This window comes from Notothenia coriiceps, unplaced genomic scaffold (assembly GCF_000735185.1).
Source record: "Notothenia coriiceps isolate Sejong01 unplaced genomic scaffold, NC01 NC01_scaffold00037054, whole genome shotgun sequence".
NCBI lineage: Eukaryota > Metazoa > Chordata > Actinopteri > Perciformes > Nototheniidae > Notothenia > Notothenia coriiceps.
Window position 1 is genome coordinate 1 of NW_011369755.1, and position 16017 is coordinate 16017.

Genomic DNA, 16017 nt, shown 5'->3' on the forward strand with positions numbered 1-16017 from the left:
GATCCAAATGAGTGTTTGGTGTCATCATGCCGTGTTTGACGTCCACACAGCAGCTCCGAAACATCCATGATTTCATACATGTGTAATAAATACAAACACACTGACAACTTAAAAAATAAAATCATGTGGTTCTCACGCTGTATTTGTGATGTCGGGATTTCATTTGAGTTTTCTGTAAGGGTTCAGATGAGCTAAAAACAAAGACTCCGATGTTAACGTAACGCTAACTGTTCACGTCACCTTCCTTCTGACAGCGGCCATTAAAGGATTTCACCTTTAATCCACCAGGCTGCATTCAAATAACTACAGACCAAATTCAAAGATGCAAAAAAGAAGAAGAGTAAAGGTGCATATCTACATACTGTATATAGAGCATTCTTGGGCTAATTCACAAATAATGGTAGCATAAAAAAGAACTGTAGCAAAGCAAAGTAATATCAAATGAAACAAAAAAATAGTTATTCACAAAATGGAGACATAAAAATATATCCAAACAGATATCTGGATTTGTGTGCCATCAGGGTATTTCCGTTTTAATTTATATAAACACTGCTGTATTCCAACTGCTTTTTTTGGTTTTGAATACAGAGAGCATTATGAGGCGCTCACTAGTATCGTAGATAATACAAATCCTACGAAAAAGAGGAAAAAAAGAAATGTCAATAAAGCTGATCCCAATGAGGAGAAGATACAAATTCTGCCTTTTTTTGGTATCAAAGTATGCTATTGAAATCATGTATACATGTTAGACCACATACAATACTGTACATACAAGAAAACAAATCATAAATTTAGTTTCACATTTTGGATTGGTTTGTGTCAATATGTTTTTTTTTAGTGTAATTTAAAAAAGAAATCTAAAAGTATTTGGAAAATATAAAGTTATTCAAATAATAATACAATTAGAAAACAGGGGTTACGGGTTAATAACTGACTGTGTATGGAGGTACATTTGTGCAAAAATACTGAGCAATGGGACATTTTGAGTACAATTTTCTTTGCAAAGAAAATACATTCTTCTTATGGTGTAAAGAATAATTTAATTTAATCTTAAATATGCTCAACATTTCCCAACCTGCTATCAGGATTTTTACACAAATATAATTCCATGAATGAAAAGTGAATCCAGAGTAAAAGTCATGCAAACATGGAACCTTCAAATCTGAATGACAGTTGTTGTGGTGGATTTGGTTACCAGCAGTATTTGGCTATATTGACCTCACTAATACACACCGACTGTTTGATCATGTACGTGCACTCTTTGTCTTCCATACATAACTCCTATAGTTACATTCTAACATTGTTTTCTTTGACACATTTACCTTTTGAGCTTAATCATTACATGTTCTTGTGCTTTGATACTTTTTGACACGCCCAAATGGCTTCCAACGTTGTCATTCATTTAGTGTTTCAGGTCAATTCTTCTATAAATATTATGGATGCCGCCAACAAGCATGACGGAATCTATTTGTTGCAAAAAAAATTGAATCTGTTGTTCATTATTGTTCTGAATACAAACTATACAAATCAAGCCTGGGATATTACCTGATTATTATGACAGGACATTATAATACTTCACAAATTATGACCTGAAAAACATGATCAAAATTCACCTCCAGGGTTGAACTTTGGCACTATAGATGAAACAAAAAGTGTGAACACAGTATTAAAGAGTACTGTGTGTGTACAGTAACATTTCAATAATTATAAAAATAATTGTGATAACACTCTCTATGCATGTCCGTAATGCATTATAAACCTACATAGAATCTGCTTGCAGCACTCTTTAATTATAGTTAATAGCATACATTTGCTTTGTAATCCTATATTAACATGAACAACATTTCATAAAGTTGTGTATCACAACACTATAATTTTATTTTTGCAAGAATTTTTCTTCAAATAATTGTAATAAGAGTTTATTTTTAAATGGATATCTTATGATAATGCATTATAATGTGATTATAAGTTAGTCTAACGTTGTTTGCCTTCAATACTGTGAACAAAAACATCATTAAATCTAAAGAACATACGAAACATGTAAGATTATTTTAAACTTTTTCAAAGCAAACAATAATATCACAGTAACCTATAATCACATTGTAATTCATTATAAAAAGAGTATAATGTGTTATAAAACAATTATTATGCATTATAACAAATGGAAAAAACAATACACTATGATCTATGCAAATACATGTCAGTGAATTGACAGCAAATATGAAGTATTATGATACCTGACCTTAAAAGTCTTCATAAAATGGTTTATAATGTGTTAATATTGCTGTTATAAATCATTATGAATATTAAAGAGTGCTTACAAGCAGGTTATATTGCATTATAAGTGTATTAATAATGCATTATAGACATGGAAGTCATAGAAAGTGCTACCACTGTAGTAAAACCGAAGCCTGTTGTTTTCTGATGTTCCGAATCGAGAACATATGGGAGCGTTTCAATTTACAATACGGGGGGGCTTTCTGCTAGCTGTGCGCCTACTGCGTGAGTGTACTGTCAGAAATACAAAGAGGCAACATGGACATCGAGTGGAAACTGTACAAACTGTGAGGGGGGTATGAGTCATCCTACACGGCGGTCCAGATAGGAAAAAAGTGAAATATTTGTCCGTTAATGTCATCCCAGACCCCAAAGTCAGTACATCCAGCCCGAGGGGGGGGTGGGGTTAAGTTTTGGGAGATTTGGAGGAGGAAGTTAAGGACGGAGGGGTGGGGGGGTGGAGGATCAGTTGGAGGTGTCAGAGTGAACGCTTCCGGGTCCTTCTGTGGGCGAAGTCACCGATGAGGGGGTCGGAGCATCCTGCCAGCCGCCGTTTGCCTGAGAGGAAAAAGGGGGTAGGGGGGGGGGTATTACTTTCATATTCATTCCTCAATGCAGCAACACAGTGAGGTACAATGCATGGAAGTCCTGAGTGCGAGGTAGTGTATGAGCGCAGCAGGGAATGCTGGGAAATACTGTATGTTAGCCTAAAGCTAGACTGACATAATAAAATATAAAATCATGTTTTCAACCAAGCAGAAGTCGAGTGAATTACAGTCTGTACCCCATCAGGCGCTGCATACTCAAATTCACATAATGAAGAAAATACAACGATTTGGGCTTGAAATAAGTGCCTGTCACTTTCACTCTGAATATGAATAATATATGGGAATTGTATGAAAAGAACTCTGAAACAAAAACACGTGCAATCAACGTCATTTGCACTAATTGTGACGCTGACAGCAGGAATTAACATTCAATAAGAGCAGCGGAGAGCCGTCCTCTGCACAGACATGCCGGCTAAAGAGCATTTTAGGATATTAATAATAGGTTTAAAGCCATCAGAAAGACTGCGACAGCCTTTCATTTCCCAGCCTGTTATTTGAGATGGCAGACAGTGAGTGGGGGTCACACTGGAGTCTCAACTCGCTTTTTTATTTTGCATTCGATATTTCATTTGACTCTGCAGGGCAATAACTAAGGCAATTTAAGTTCTACTTGACTTGACTAATAATACAAAATACTATCTACAAATAATGACGTATTTCATCGGACAAAGACTCGATTTTTCATTGATTATTATATTTAAGAAATGACATTTAAGATAACAGGCAGTGTGTGTAATAATGAGATCAGCAACACATTTACCGTTTGCAATAACAATGCAATAATGCAATACTAAATGAATATTTGAGCTTAATAATCCAACCATACAATACATAATATATTAAAAAGGGGTGTTATGAATGTACATTTTAATTAAATTATTATTATTTGTCATTATTATTTTAATTATTACTATTATTATTATTATTATTGTTATTACTATTATTGTTATTAATATTATTATTATTGATCATTTTCCCTTGTAACAAAGTATTTCTAAACTGCAGTATTACTACCAGATCTGAGTACCACTGGTTGTAAGAGACCTCTAAAGCTGATATCTTGGCATATTTTGAATATATTCCTTAGTGGAGACACAAGATTACTTTAAAATGTACAGTATCAGTTGCATAGTTAGTGGCGTAACTATCGACGGTTTAGCCGGTGTAACGCACCGGGGCCCAGAGCCGGCCAGGGGCCCATACAAAAAAATATATATATATATATATTTTCGAAAAAAATATTTTTTGGGGCCCCAATGGCATTGACCGGTTCACGCAGTCTTCAAAGTAACCAAGCAACCTAAATGAATTTGTAATTTGTCTGTCCAATGAGCCTTGCTCCCTTTCATGTCATGTGATACCTTGCGTGAAGAGCGAACCGTTGAATCAATCTGTACTGTACTGTAGCTAGCAGCAGCAAGTTCGGCAGAAAAAGAGAAACGACAAGACATACTGTACGTCCGTGCGTGTGTGAGTGCATCAGCGTGCGTTTATGTTTGGGGCGATGGGGGGGGGGGCCAAAACAATATTTGCACCGGGGCCAATCACAACCTTGTTATGCCACTGTGCATAGTATAATCAATTTGGATCTCTTTGCTATGAAATGTAGGAGCTAAAACAAACCGGAAAGAGCTTGAGATAAAAGGTAACGTACAGCATACAGGATGAACAACTCTGACAGAAAGCAGCAGGAACTGTAGAGCAGAGTGCAGAAGCCAGAAGTCCTAACGTACTGCTCGGCTACATAAATCACAGGCCAACAGGCTGCAGACAGATACCCCGCTCTTACATTATGCATTGCGTGCTTCTTTACAGGGTATAAAAGTGAATAACACAGCATATTGTGGCAGTGTAAGATGTGGTAGAGCAGGCAGGCGTCCAAGGAGAACCGTATCAGTGAGGTCCGAGGACTGGGGGGGACGGGGCCTGAATACGTTAGCGGCCTCTCCGGGCTCACAGCTGCCCATTTCAATACACATACATGTTTTTATATGGGAGACATTTCATCTGATTATCATATGGCCGCTGAGGCACGACGGAGCCAGCGGAGACCGTCCCCCTGCTCAGAGCGGAGGATCGTCCCCCCGCTCTGAGCAGGGGCTCGCTGTCAGGGCCATTAGCGTGGCAGCAGCATGATCAGAGCAATGCGCTTGGATTGCTGTCCCAAGTCCACAGTCTGCTCTCCTTGTGTCTGTCTTATCGATTTTCCCCTTTACGACACGGCTTGTCGCTGTGAATTTCCCTACTGTTTGCAGCCGCCAGCGAGCAAAATCCCCCCCCCCNCCCCCTCGCTTGATAACAACCCCCATTTCTACCCCCAAACTCTTCTTCACAAAGATGAAGGGAACACGTCCTGATGGCACATGCACTGCAGAAATGTGAAATCTTGCCAAATATATCTGACTCATTTCTAGTCAGAATATGTCTCTGCAACATTTAGCTTATTGTATTTTTTTTTTTAAATGTACATAGTTTGCTTCCTCTGCATTACTTGCACATTGGTTTTGCAGACAGAAAGCCTTTGAATCTTTACTCTTGATATAAGACACAACAACTTAAGAAGTGACAATGCAGTGAGGTAGAAGGTCGTGTTTACACAATGCATCTTAAGTATCTTGATAAGGTTAAAAATACTCTTAAAAAATCTTATTTTGAGTTTTATCTCAGATGAAACAAGCATGACACAAGTTTTTTAGCTGCTCTAGTATTTTTAAAGGATGGGTGATCTTGTTTCAAGAAATAACATGATTTTGGAAAACTAATATCAGAAAACCTTGAGCACTTGTGGTTTATTTTGTAACACAACATTTCCAGATTCTGGTAAAATAAAAGTACGCTTTCCCAGCTAATTACAAGACCTATCTAAATAATTTCAAGAAATCTTACCAAGCACATTTTAACGTGTTCTATTGGCAGATGATTTTTAACTAAACGCCTTGTTTTTATTATTTTGTTATCCTTTTCCAGTGTGAGGAGTTGTTCCCAGTGGCGTGAGGTTTTATTTTTAGCCGTGTTGTCTTTGTGGGAGCTTCTGGCCGCGGGGGCTGCTGCTCACGGGTCAGGTGGTCAGAGGGATCTGAAGGCCGGGGCAGGAGGTGTCACCTGGTGGTGCCGCTCGCTCATGGCTGACTGTACGTGGCTGCAGGTGCTCTGCCAGGCCTGATGCGACGTGACAGGCTCAGACGGCGGCCCTGCGTGTGTGTCCGGCCACATGCATGCGTATGCCGGACAGCGTGCTGCCCATGGCGGGCGAGATACACAAGCAATCAACTAGGGTGGCGGTGGAGCATAGACAAGTCCCGCTAAGTGGCATTCTGAGCCCTATGGCTTTGAAATAATTGGTAGGGAGCGAAAGGAGAAAAAATAATCCTTACATTGATGCCCTGCGGACTGTACATCTGGTTGGCTGTGAGTCCTTCACTGTATCCGCCTGTCTGACTGATAACATGGCGAAGGGTATCCACCTGAAACATTCAGAAACAACAAACAAAGCAAGGTCAGAGCCAACACTAGAGAACAGAGAGGAGACGAGACGGAGCACACTGCTGCAAGGACATCTCTGGAGAAGACAAGGTCCAACCAAACAAAAAAATACTTTTATGATAAAAACGTTGGCTTTTTTTTGTTAAAATGACAATCCCTTCCCATGGTGAAGTATTCTGCCTTTGTGAAGAAACTTTATAGAGGGGCAAGTATAGTCCTTTTTCACGACAGACATCTTAACTTTCCATATTATTAAAACCAGCAGTTAATCATAGCATTAAATGATGGCTCTAAATGAAAACAGATTAGGACCATGTTTAAAAAATATACGTTTAGTTTCACGCAAATATATTACTTTATAAACTCAGAAATATTCAATTTTGAATAATAAAAATTAAGTAAATACATTTTTTAAATGTAGGTGGTTTTGGGAGTTGAGTCATTTCTGATTAATCTGCAGATATTTCTTCAAATAATCAAAAAAAAAGCCCAAAAAAGGCCATCAAAAAGTTCTTGGTTTGTTTGACCAAAAGTCAAAATCCCCATAGATATTTATAGGTTACAATGATAAATGAAAAAGTAAAAGTATGAAATTCTAGAATAGAGATTATAGGAGTTGTAGCACTCTTTTCGCTTGAAAAAACCTAAAAATCCCTACATTTTTTATCAAAATCGACAAATCCGTTAATAAACTTCAGCTGAAATGTGTTGAATTATTGATAATAATTACACCTGTGCATGACAAGTCAAACTCTCTACTGGGATGGTAAGTGGGCCTGCCCCTGTTTATCTGCTAATCCGCTCACAGCCCTACCTGTGACTGCACGTTGGCTCCCACCTGAGCCCCCTGGTACGAGTCCCCATTGAGAGACTGCACGCTCATGAACAAGTCCCCGGAGTTTGACATGTTAAAAGAGCCAGCAGAACCTGAAAGGAGAGACGGAGCAGTCGCATCACAGAGAGACAGAGCAAGCAAGGGGAGCAAGTCAAAGGAGCATCATGCAGAGGTTAGCTAGCAGCCACACGGAGAGGAATGGAGCCATACAGGAAACTAATGGATAATAGAGAAACAGCTGTAACCCCACACAGCAAGCGTTTGGGTCAAGTCTTTACATCCAAACATGGACAAGCAAGTTATTTGTATATTACTGGTACTAGGAAAAAAGAGAAGTCTTGAAAAAGCATTCCGAATGTTCTTTATTTCTGTCCAACCCGAGGTCAGTTACAGAAGTAGGCAGGATGTGTTTAGCCTAGCTTAGCACAAAACACTATAGGGAAATAAGAGTCAAATTTGACTTAAATGCTAATGCATTTCCAGCAAAACTTGTGGCGCTTTTCAATGTATTTGGTGACTACTTGGTACAACAGGTCAAATCATGTAAAAACAAATCTGATATAGAGTGGTCTATTCAGTATTTCCCCCCACCACATTTTTGCTAAGCTAGGTGTTTGCATCGGCTATCCATACGCGTTTTATGTTTGGCTAAACATGCTTCCTGTTGCGTGCTGTATCTCAATTTGCATTCTTCTGTACTTTCACTTGCTATTTTGAGTGTGTGTTCATACTGAGAAATATGGCGAAATACAATGCGCTTTGAGTACCAAGATGGTGTGATTATATCGCTATTGACATTTCTCAGATTCAAGCACTGTTGAACACTTCTATACAATTGTAAGGTACGTGTGTTATTTTTTAAAATTAGGTACCATTTTATTGTTGCCGGATGAAGCAACTAGTATAAATATAATATAATAAAAATATAAATTCAGCAGTCAATTCAGCAGTCAACTTTAAACGACAACACAAATGCTAGCTAGCTGGCTAACAGTGGAGATGGTTACTAAGTGCACATCAGCCGTATTCTTTTTAAACCAATGCCCTGTAAAAATTCAGGGACTATGCAAGTACAGTGTAGACAGTTTAGTACTTGCAGAAGTATCCAAATTGAGACACAGCACTGATATGATGTCAAATATACAAATGTCTCAAAAATAATGGACCATATTTGAAAAAGATACACCTAGTAACATTTTGTTCATTGTCAACAATTCTCATAAAAAGGCAAAGCACTTTCTCACTGTGCTGCCCTATCAGTGGTTCTCAGTGCCAAGCTAAAAAAGGCATGACGACGTTGAGTTTTTCCAACAACGTACTTAGTTTCATTTAGCCACTTGCTAGCAAGCACCTCTATTAAGACTCATTAAAGATTCCACAATTAAGAGTGGAGTATTTCCTGAAATATTTGATGTCATAAAACTTGAGAATCTTTTGAGCTTGTGTTAACATAATTTTTTTAGACTTCAATACGAGGGAACCACAAGTTGTTGCAACACTAGTTTCAAATGGGATTTATGTGATATTGACCCCAAAGCAATACCATGTGTGTTCATGTTAATGAGGTGCAACAGTGAGGCTCATCGATGTGTTTTCACTAGTTTTTAGAAAAAGGTAGCTCCAAAACACAAAGGAAGAAGATATATCAGGACAATTGTTAGTTTAGTCTTTTTATGAGATTTGTCAACATTAGGAAAGAAGTAATGAATATTACCAAACCTATCCTTTGAATGTCAGTACAGTAGAACATGATGGATACAGAGTTAAATAGTCATAAATGAAGAATAGTATTAATTGAGATGAAGACAACAGGACAGTATAAGCATAGGGAGACTTGGCATGGGGCTCAGGATGGCTAATCCCTGACACAGTTTTGCTCTAATGGGGTAGTGGCTTTTGTTAATATGAACCTATCAATATAATAATGGTGCTTTACTAGGTGATAGGCACGTCAGTTGTAAAAGAACTGCCTGTTTTGTTAGTCCATAATATTTAATTCCTTACAAATCACCAGCACCAGCATTGAAATGGCCTCACACTAATAAACTGAAATGTTTTGATTAGTAATGCACAGAGAGGAGGTACATGTCTAGTAGCTGATCAGAGCCAGGGACTTCCTGTCTCACCTGCAGAGTTTGGAGTTGAGGGTGAATTTGCTTGGCTTCCATGTGAGGATGCATTAGCCGCATTCACGGCAGTTCTCGCAGCGTACATGTTGGCTTCTTCTTGGAACTTACCAATGTTTTTCTTGTATCTGATTCGTTTATTCCCAAACCAGTTGGAAACCTGAGCAGACAAACAAAAAAATGTAGTTTAATGCTCACAAATCAGAACAAACACAGCCTCTCCACATCTGAGGGCAAGAATCCAGAGATATAATGGTGGTCTTTAGCTCCAATGGCCTTAATGGCATGTGTTACACTGCAGAGAGGTAGGGGCTACATAGACTGGTGCTGTGAATCTGCATTAGTGCCAGAATGGAATGATTGCCAATAACAGTCTCATTATGTCACCATGACTGCAGCTATCATCAGAACTCACGCAAGCACTAATCAGTCAACATCCGCTAACGCCCATTACTGCTAATGGACTCCCAGATGAAGCCAGGGGGGTAATCCCAGCGCTAATGATAAACAACATTAAAATGAAAACCAAATCAATCCTGCAAAGTTTCCAATACACAGACTAGGTAAACATTCTCCTTTATTATGGCCGAGAAACGGAAACTCGACAAATCATTCCCGCCGCCGAGCAGCTTCCACAATCAGGCCCAGATGCATCCTCCAATCATTTGGTATAAATTAATGAAACCAATTGAGAAAACAATCCATTCCCAAATGATGGATTCAAAACACAAACTGCTGTTTACCTTGGCGTGGCTTCGCTTATTATCAATTCTCACAGGATTGAAACAACTTGAGCGCTAGAAAGCAAAGGTGAAAAAAAGCAAGGTGCTTAAATATTGAACTCTCATGGCTTGTCAGCAGTATTGGAACAAACATCTTAAGTGTCTTTAGATACACAGTAAGTTATTATAAGATTTATAATCAATCTTTACTGCACATGCCTCAAATGACTGCAGCGCTAATTTTGCAGAAGCTAATGAGCTAATGGTAATTATTTCCTTAAACTGTAGGCTGATGTTTTCACAACTGATCTTTTTTTATTAATCAATTCATATTTTTGTCAAATGTTTTGATGACTAGCCAAAAAACATTGACATTTATAATCATATGAATCAAAGTCAGAGTTACTTTTAATTTCAACAATCAAAAAAAGTGATTAGGTAACAGCTCACTTTTGAACATTTTGTGTAATATAGGAAAACTTTATGATTAGATAATAGCTATGACAGCACTGTTGTTTTAGCTTGTGTTACTTCAATACAAACACAAAGTGGTCAAAAATAACTTTGTCTGGTTTGAATTACACGACAACAAACTCATGACAGGGCATATTTCTACTGGAGCCCTTTGTTGTCTCAATGAAAGGTGCTGCTGAGAGATCAGAGCAGCTGTCTGTTCTCATGACAGTCAGAATGTATTCTTAGGTTACTTGCCAAGACGATTACAGCTGCTTCACTGTTGAAACTGTCTCAGTGGTTTTACTACAGGTGTAAGGGGGGGGGGGGGGGGGGTGCACTGTTCTGTACCTGGGCCACTGTGATGGCGCACTTCTTTCCCAGCTCCTCTTTAGCCTCCTCGCTGGGGTACGGGTTACTGAGGTGTGAGTAGAAATACTCGTTCAGGATCTCTGTCGCCTGCTTGTTGAAGTTTCGTCTTTTCCGTCTGCAAGAACAAGCATCAGAAGTTCAAACAGGAACAGGAAACCAGTTCACGTTCATTACAACAGCTTAGAGAGGATAGAGGAGTGCATTGATGCAAATCACACCGTCTCTTTAGATAGATTTATTTCTACCCATCCTAGTCTTCTTTTGAACAATTTGGGTTTAAAAAATACAAAGCATTTTTTAAATAATTTATTATATTTTGATTATGTTTAATCTCGAAAATGTATTCATTCTTTTAAATGATTTAGCATTCAAACAACATTGTGTTTTTTTCCTTTTATCCTTTAAACCACTTAGGGGTTGAAAAGCAACACCTTTTAATGATTTGATACATATTTTTATTATTTAAAAGAACAAACATTTGTATTTCCTTTTAGTGAGTTAAGGTTTCAAATAATTAATAATATACATTTAAACCAGTCAGGGTTTGAAAGCACCTTCTCTTTGACCTGAACCCTATGAGAAACAAAATAAACCAGAAATAATAATAATGTTTTGCAGGACAGGTCCTTTAGGTCTGACTAACTCCTGCCTAGCGTTCAAGATGTTTTTCCAAAATGTTCTCCCTTTGTTTCTCCTTGCTCTTGCTGGAGCAACATTACTTTTGTGTGCAACCTTTTTGACCACTTGGGGGCAGCAAGCTGTAAACACAACATTGACAAGTTGTCTTGTAAAACATGTTTGCCCAGTTTATTTACACATTTTCGGACCAAAATAAACGGTGTTTCTGGTCCCTTGATTGATAAGTTAATCAGTTTTCATCACATGCTCCAAACAATCCACAGAATAAACGTTAGCAAAAAACATAATGAGAGCACATCCACTCCTCCGCTATGTCTGCCAGCTAGTTTGTCCCTGTGTGTCACCTGTTTGCTGCTGAACACAACTGCCTGCTTTGTTTGAAATAACACTTTCTCTTAAATATTACATTGCAATACAACTACGTGTTCAGGGAATCCTATTGTCTCCTGAATTACAGACGTAGTTTCACACAGGACATGATCAGCCGACTACTGGGCCAGCCTGTTTTCAACTACTGTTTTCAACTTCATACAGAATAACTTTGTCTTATTACAAACACAAAGATAATCTAAATTATATCTTCTAGCATGCCAGCGTGCATAGAAAAAAAAGCTTTTACCATCTGACATGTGATCAAATGTAATAAAACTTTGTCATGTAATAATTTCAATCATATCGTAACAATTAGTCCTGACTTGTATTTTAATATCATATTTAGTGATAATGTAACATTGGCTTGAAAATTAGTAAACATATTTCAAAATTGAAATACAAATATTACATTTAGTGCAAATATACAAAAATCTTAATGTATATATTATTAGTATTGAACATGTACATGTAAATGCTATGCTTTTAAAATTGTATAAAATGTCCATTAAAATGATTACATCATCAGTTAAAATATCCCTGAACAATAACACATTTTTGGCAAAAATGTAATTACAATATCAGTCAGCACATTCATTGTTTACATTATTGGTCGAAATATAATAATATGGGGTTTGATTACATTTTTTTAGGATTAAGTGAAAATGTAATCACATTTAGAAAAATCCTAACAAGGCTGAATATATCGAATATTAAAAAAAACAGTCAGAAGCCCCCCACTCTCCACACACCGTAGAGCAGACAGATATCACATGCTGATGCCCATGAGTTGACTGACCCTCTATCTGCTGCACCTATCAGGTCACGTCTGCGTGTGCCACATCTAAAGAGGGCTTAAGTTAAGCTGCCGGGGAACCCTGAACACTCTCTGAGCCTGAACCCACCGCTGAGGAGATTTCTGCTCACATATCTGTCCCGCACTCCAAAGCCTGCTTGAGAATATGTAAATGTTCCCAGCATGAGCTCCAGCAGCCAGTAGATTAATCAGCGGCGCCGAGCATGGCAGTGCCTCTCAGCCAGTGAAAGCCCCCCCCCCACCCCCCCCCACCCTGCCGCACCACCACCATCATTTGCAAGAGAATAGATAGGAAGCTTTGTAATGAAGCGCATGCCTCATTTAAATGTTGTGCCTCCGACTCCAGACTTTGAGTGACATTTATCCTCTGAGAAATGTATGCAAATCCAAAACATGCATCAAAAGGAACAAGCGATTACATTAAAAAAGGGAAACAGTTAGCACTCTGGAGCACGCCGGGAACTCTTATTGGCCGGCGTTGCTGGGGATGCTGGTCCAAATGTCTGTGGTGAGCAGCAAACAGCATGTGTTACAGCATGTTTGTGGCATGATAGGCCTCCTACGTCAGCCTTTCATATGGATATGAGGCGCACATGATGAGTTGCCATGTTGTTAAATTGGGAGGTTATTTGCAGCACTTGCGTGGTGTGTATGAAAATGCAGAGAGACACACACCTGGCGTCGAGGAAGCGTGAGCGCAGGATCATGACGGCCTCGCAGGTGCTCTGCTTCAGCTGCATCTGGATGGAGCTGAACTTGCGATGGATGATGTTCACCATGCGCTCGATCTCTTTGGGCGAAATCGGCCGCGTGCGCGACTGCTCCCGCAGCAGGTTCATTACGTGGGTGGTGAACTCGTTACAGGCCTGGATAGGAGGGAGCACATGCAGGAATGAATCAAAAAATACATATAAAAACATTCAGGTCAATAAAACTGCAAATAAATAATAAATCCTCCCTGAAATGACCATTTGAATATCAATTACTCACATCTAGTTACCTTGTATTCTTTAAGAAAGTATTTTTTTCTTGCATACCTTGTAGGTTAATGAGGAATCAAAAAGAATGAGAACATTCATCAAATATGGAAGTAAATGGGTGTGTGTTTAAAGTCAGCAAACAGTCTCAAATGATCTGTTTGAATTAACCGTAACTTTTGCAATATGAGCCAAGTCTCTTTTATTGAATGGTATGCCCACTATTTTACAAACACATGCAATTTCACTTAACCATTATGATTGGTTCATATTAGTATTTTCTGCCTCTACTGGGTCTCCATGCTTTAATGCTCTGCAGCATCTCTTTTCACCCTCTGTCTGAAACCAGAGCCCAGTCTGCTCTGATTGGTTAGCTGGCCGGCTCTGTTGAGATTGGTCAACCGTCCCATTTCTTAGCCTAACGAGTCCTCTGTGTTGGAGCGCTAGCCAATAGAAGCATGGGTGTTACATAGTGATGTCACTATGTTCAGGAAGTAAACAAAGGAATTAAATGCAGGTGTTTCAGGCAGGGGGGGCATTTACATGCACTAAAACCTATAGAACACACCAAAACCAAAACATAATAGAGCCTCTTTGATTCATCAATACATTTCCCTCAAGAATTCAAAGTCACACAAGGTGAGTAATTGGGATGAGGGTGAAGTTCTACTTTAATTTACTGTGTACATTTAATATGAAGTTCACCATCACAGAAACCTCACCTCACCACACACACAATGTCACACAGTATTTCAAAGTCACCAATAAAATGCATCTAAAAAAAAGAAACAGCTCTTAGCTTATTGTAGTTCTGGGGCAAGCTTTTTTTTTAGCCATGGGGGAATATAAGCGCTGATACAATTCATATTTAACACAAGTGGTGATGGCAGTGTGTTGAGAGGAACCAATGACAGCTGTTCCCTTCTCAGACACACATTTTCACAGCCTCGCCGCCCTGAGAGACGAACACGCCACGACGTTTCATTCATCCCCCGTGTGACACCAGGCGTGAATCTGCCACCATATTACACTCCGGCTCTGCGTCTCCTACTGTCTCCTCTTCTTTACTTCCTCTCCTCCCGTCGATCTCTCTCTGGGTTTAGTCGTGTCAGGCTTTGTCTGTGTCTGTCTATCTGCGTGTTCATCTGTCTTCAGCACATTCATCTGAGAGCCATGCTATTGTCACGAATACATCGGGTATCAAGGCAATGAGAGGAAATCATGCACTTTTTCGAGACTATACGAGGAATACACACAGAGACACACGACATACTGCATGTGCTGGACTATTCTGCGCTGAAAACCATCTAAAGTGAAGTCTTACCGAAAATTATTCAGCATTGATCAAGGAAAAACTGTAAAACTATCAAATATGTTCAGATTTTTACATCCTGGCGCTCCTTGAACTCAACATGTGACAAAGGCTGCTGCCAGAAACAGTAACCAAATATAAGCTGAACATAGTGCCTTTTTTCCGAAATGACTTTATTTAATATGTCGAACTTTAAGAATTTACAGCAATAAACAGTGTTTTTAACCTGTTAAACCCCGAGCCTGTTTTTCAGGTTTCAGGCTCAAAAATGACATTCCCAGAACAAATGACCATATCTTCCCTTCTAAAAGGGTTAAATTAATAATCTTTTTTCTCAAAGTAATGATAAACCTGTCAGTTGGATGTAGAAAAGTCAGATTCAATATAGATGTTTTTTATTTGAAAGAAAATTAATTTTGAACATGGTAAAAAACTGTAAATGATAGTGTCCGTCCAAAAGATATTTTGTACTTATAGTGAAAACTAACCTTGGATGATGGGTTAGTAGACTAAAAGCTTTAGGAATCCAAAGTACAACATATAATAAGTACCCTGTATCAAGATTGATGCAAAACAAGTGATATTTGACCTTTTTGGACAGATTTAGCACAAAAAAACCTCTTCTGGGGCCATTTGGGTGGATTTTTCCTATCTCTGGCTCCCCCTGCTGGATTTTGACATGTGACATCTCTTTCTAACCGTCAGAGCCAATGGAATCGAGGGGAACTCCCACATAGTCCTTATTTAGTCATGTGTGTGTGTTAGACTGCTGCATTGCCAAGACCGGAAGCAGNCAGCCACTCTGGTGGCTACCATTAGCAGCTAATTTTTGCTCTGCGATTTTTACATAAAAATGGAATTATGGATTATAAATAATTCAAATTATTGCCCAGAAACTTTATCAACCTATGGATTAACCGATTCAGCCGCGTTTTTTCTCGTTTTAATGCCATTGAACACGTCTTTTGATCAGATTAACAGCTACGGTGAGACGATCTCCCTAGAAGCTACGTAAAGCTACGTGTTG

The 16017-nt window shown here is 38.8% G+C and overlaps 1 protein-coding gene across 3 annotated transcripts in view; it reads right to left on the minus strand.

The window, feature by feature from the left end:
* Window positions 1–1368: 1368 nt before the first annotated feature.
* LOC104964292 (pre-B-cell leukemia transcription factor 1) overlaps window positions 1369–16017 on the minus strand; it is a 68138-nt gene continuing 53489 nt past the window's right edge. Inside the window, exons 4-9 of one of the 3 annotated variants that reach the window (XM_010793035.1) lie at window positions 13377–13567; window positions 10856–10991; window positions 9441–9489; window positions 7183–7295; window positions 6260–6349; window positions 1369–2835 (exon numbers count right to left, since the gene is read on the minus strand). In XM_010793035.1, the coding sequence (XP_010791337.1) occupies window positions 2743–2835; window positions 6260–6349; window positions 7183–7295; window positions 9441–9489; window positions 10856–10991; window positions 13377–13567 (672 nt within the window). In that variant the 3' untranslated portion in view covers window positions 1369–2742. Of the gene's footprint in view, window positions 2836–6259; window positions 6350–7182; window positions 7296–9329; window positions 9490–10855; window positions 10992–13376; window positions 13568–16017 lie in introns of all 3 variants that reach the window. The other 2 variants (XM_010793034.1, XM_010793036.1) reach the window with 2 other exon arrangements.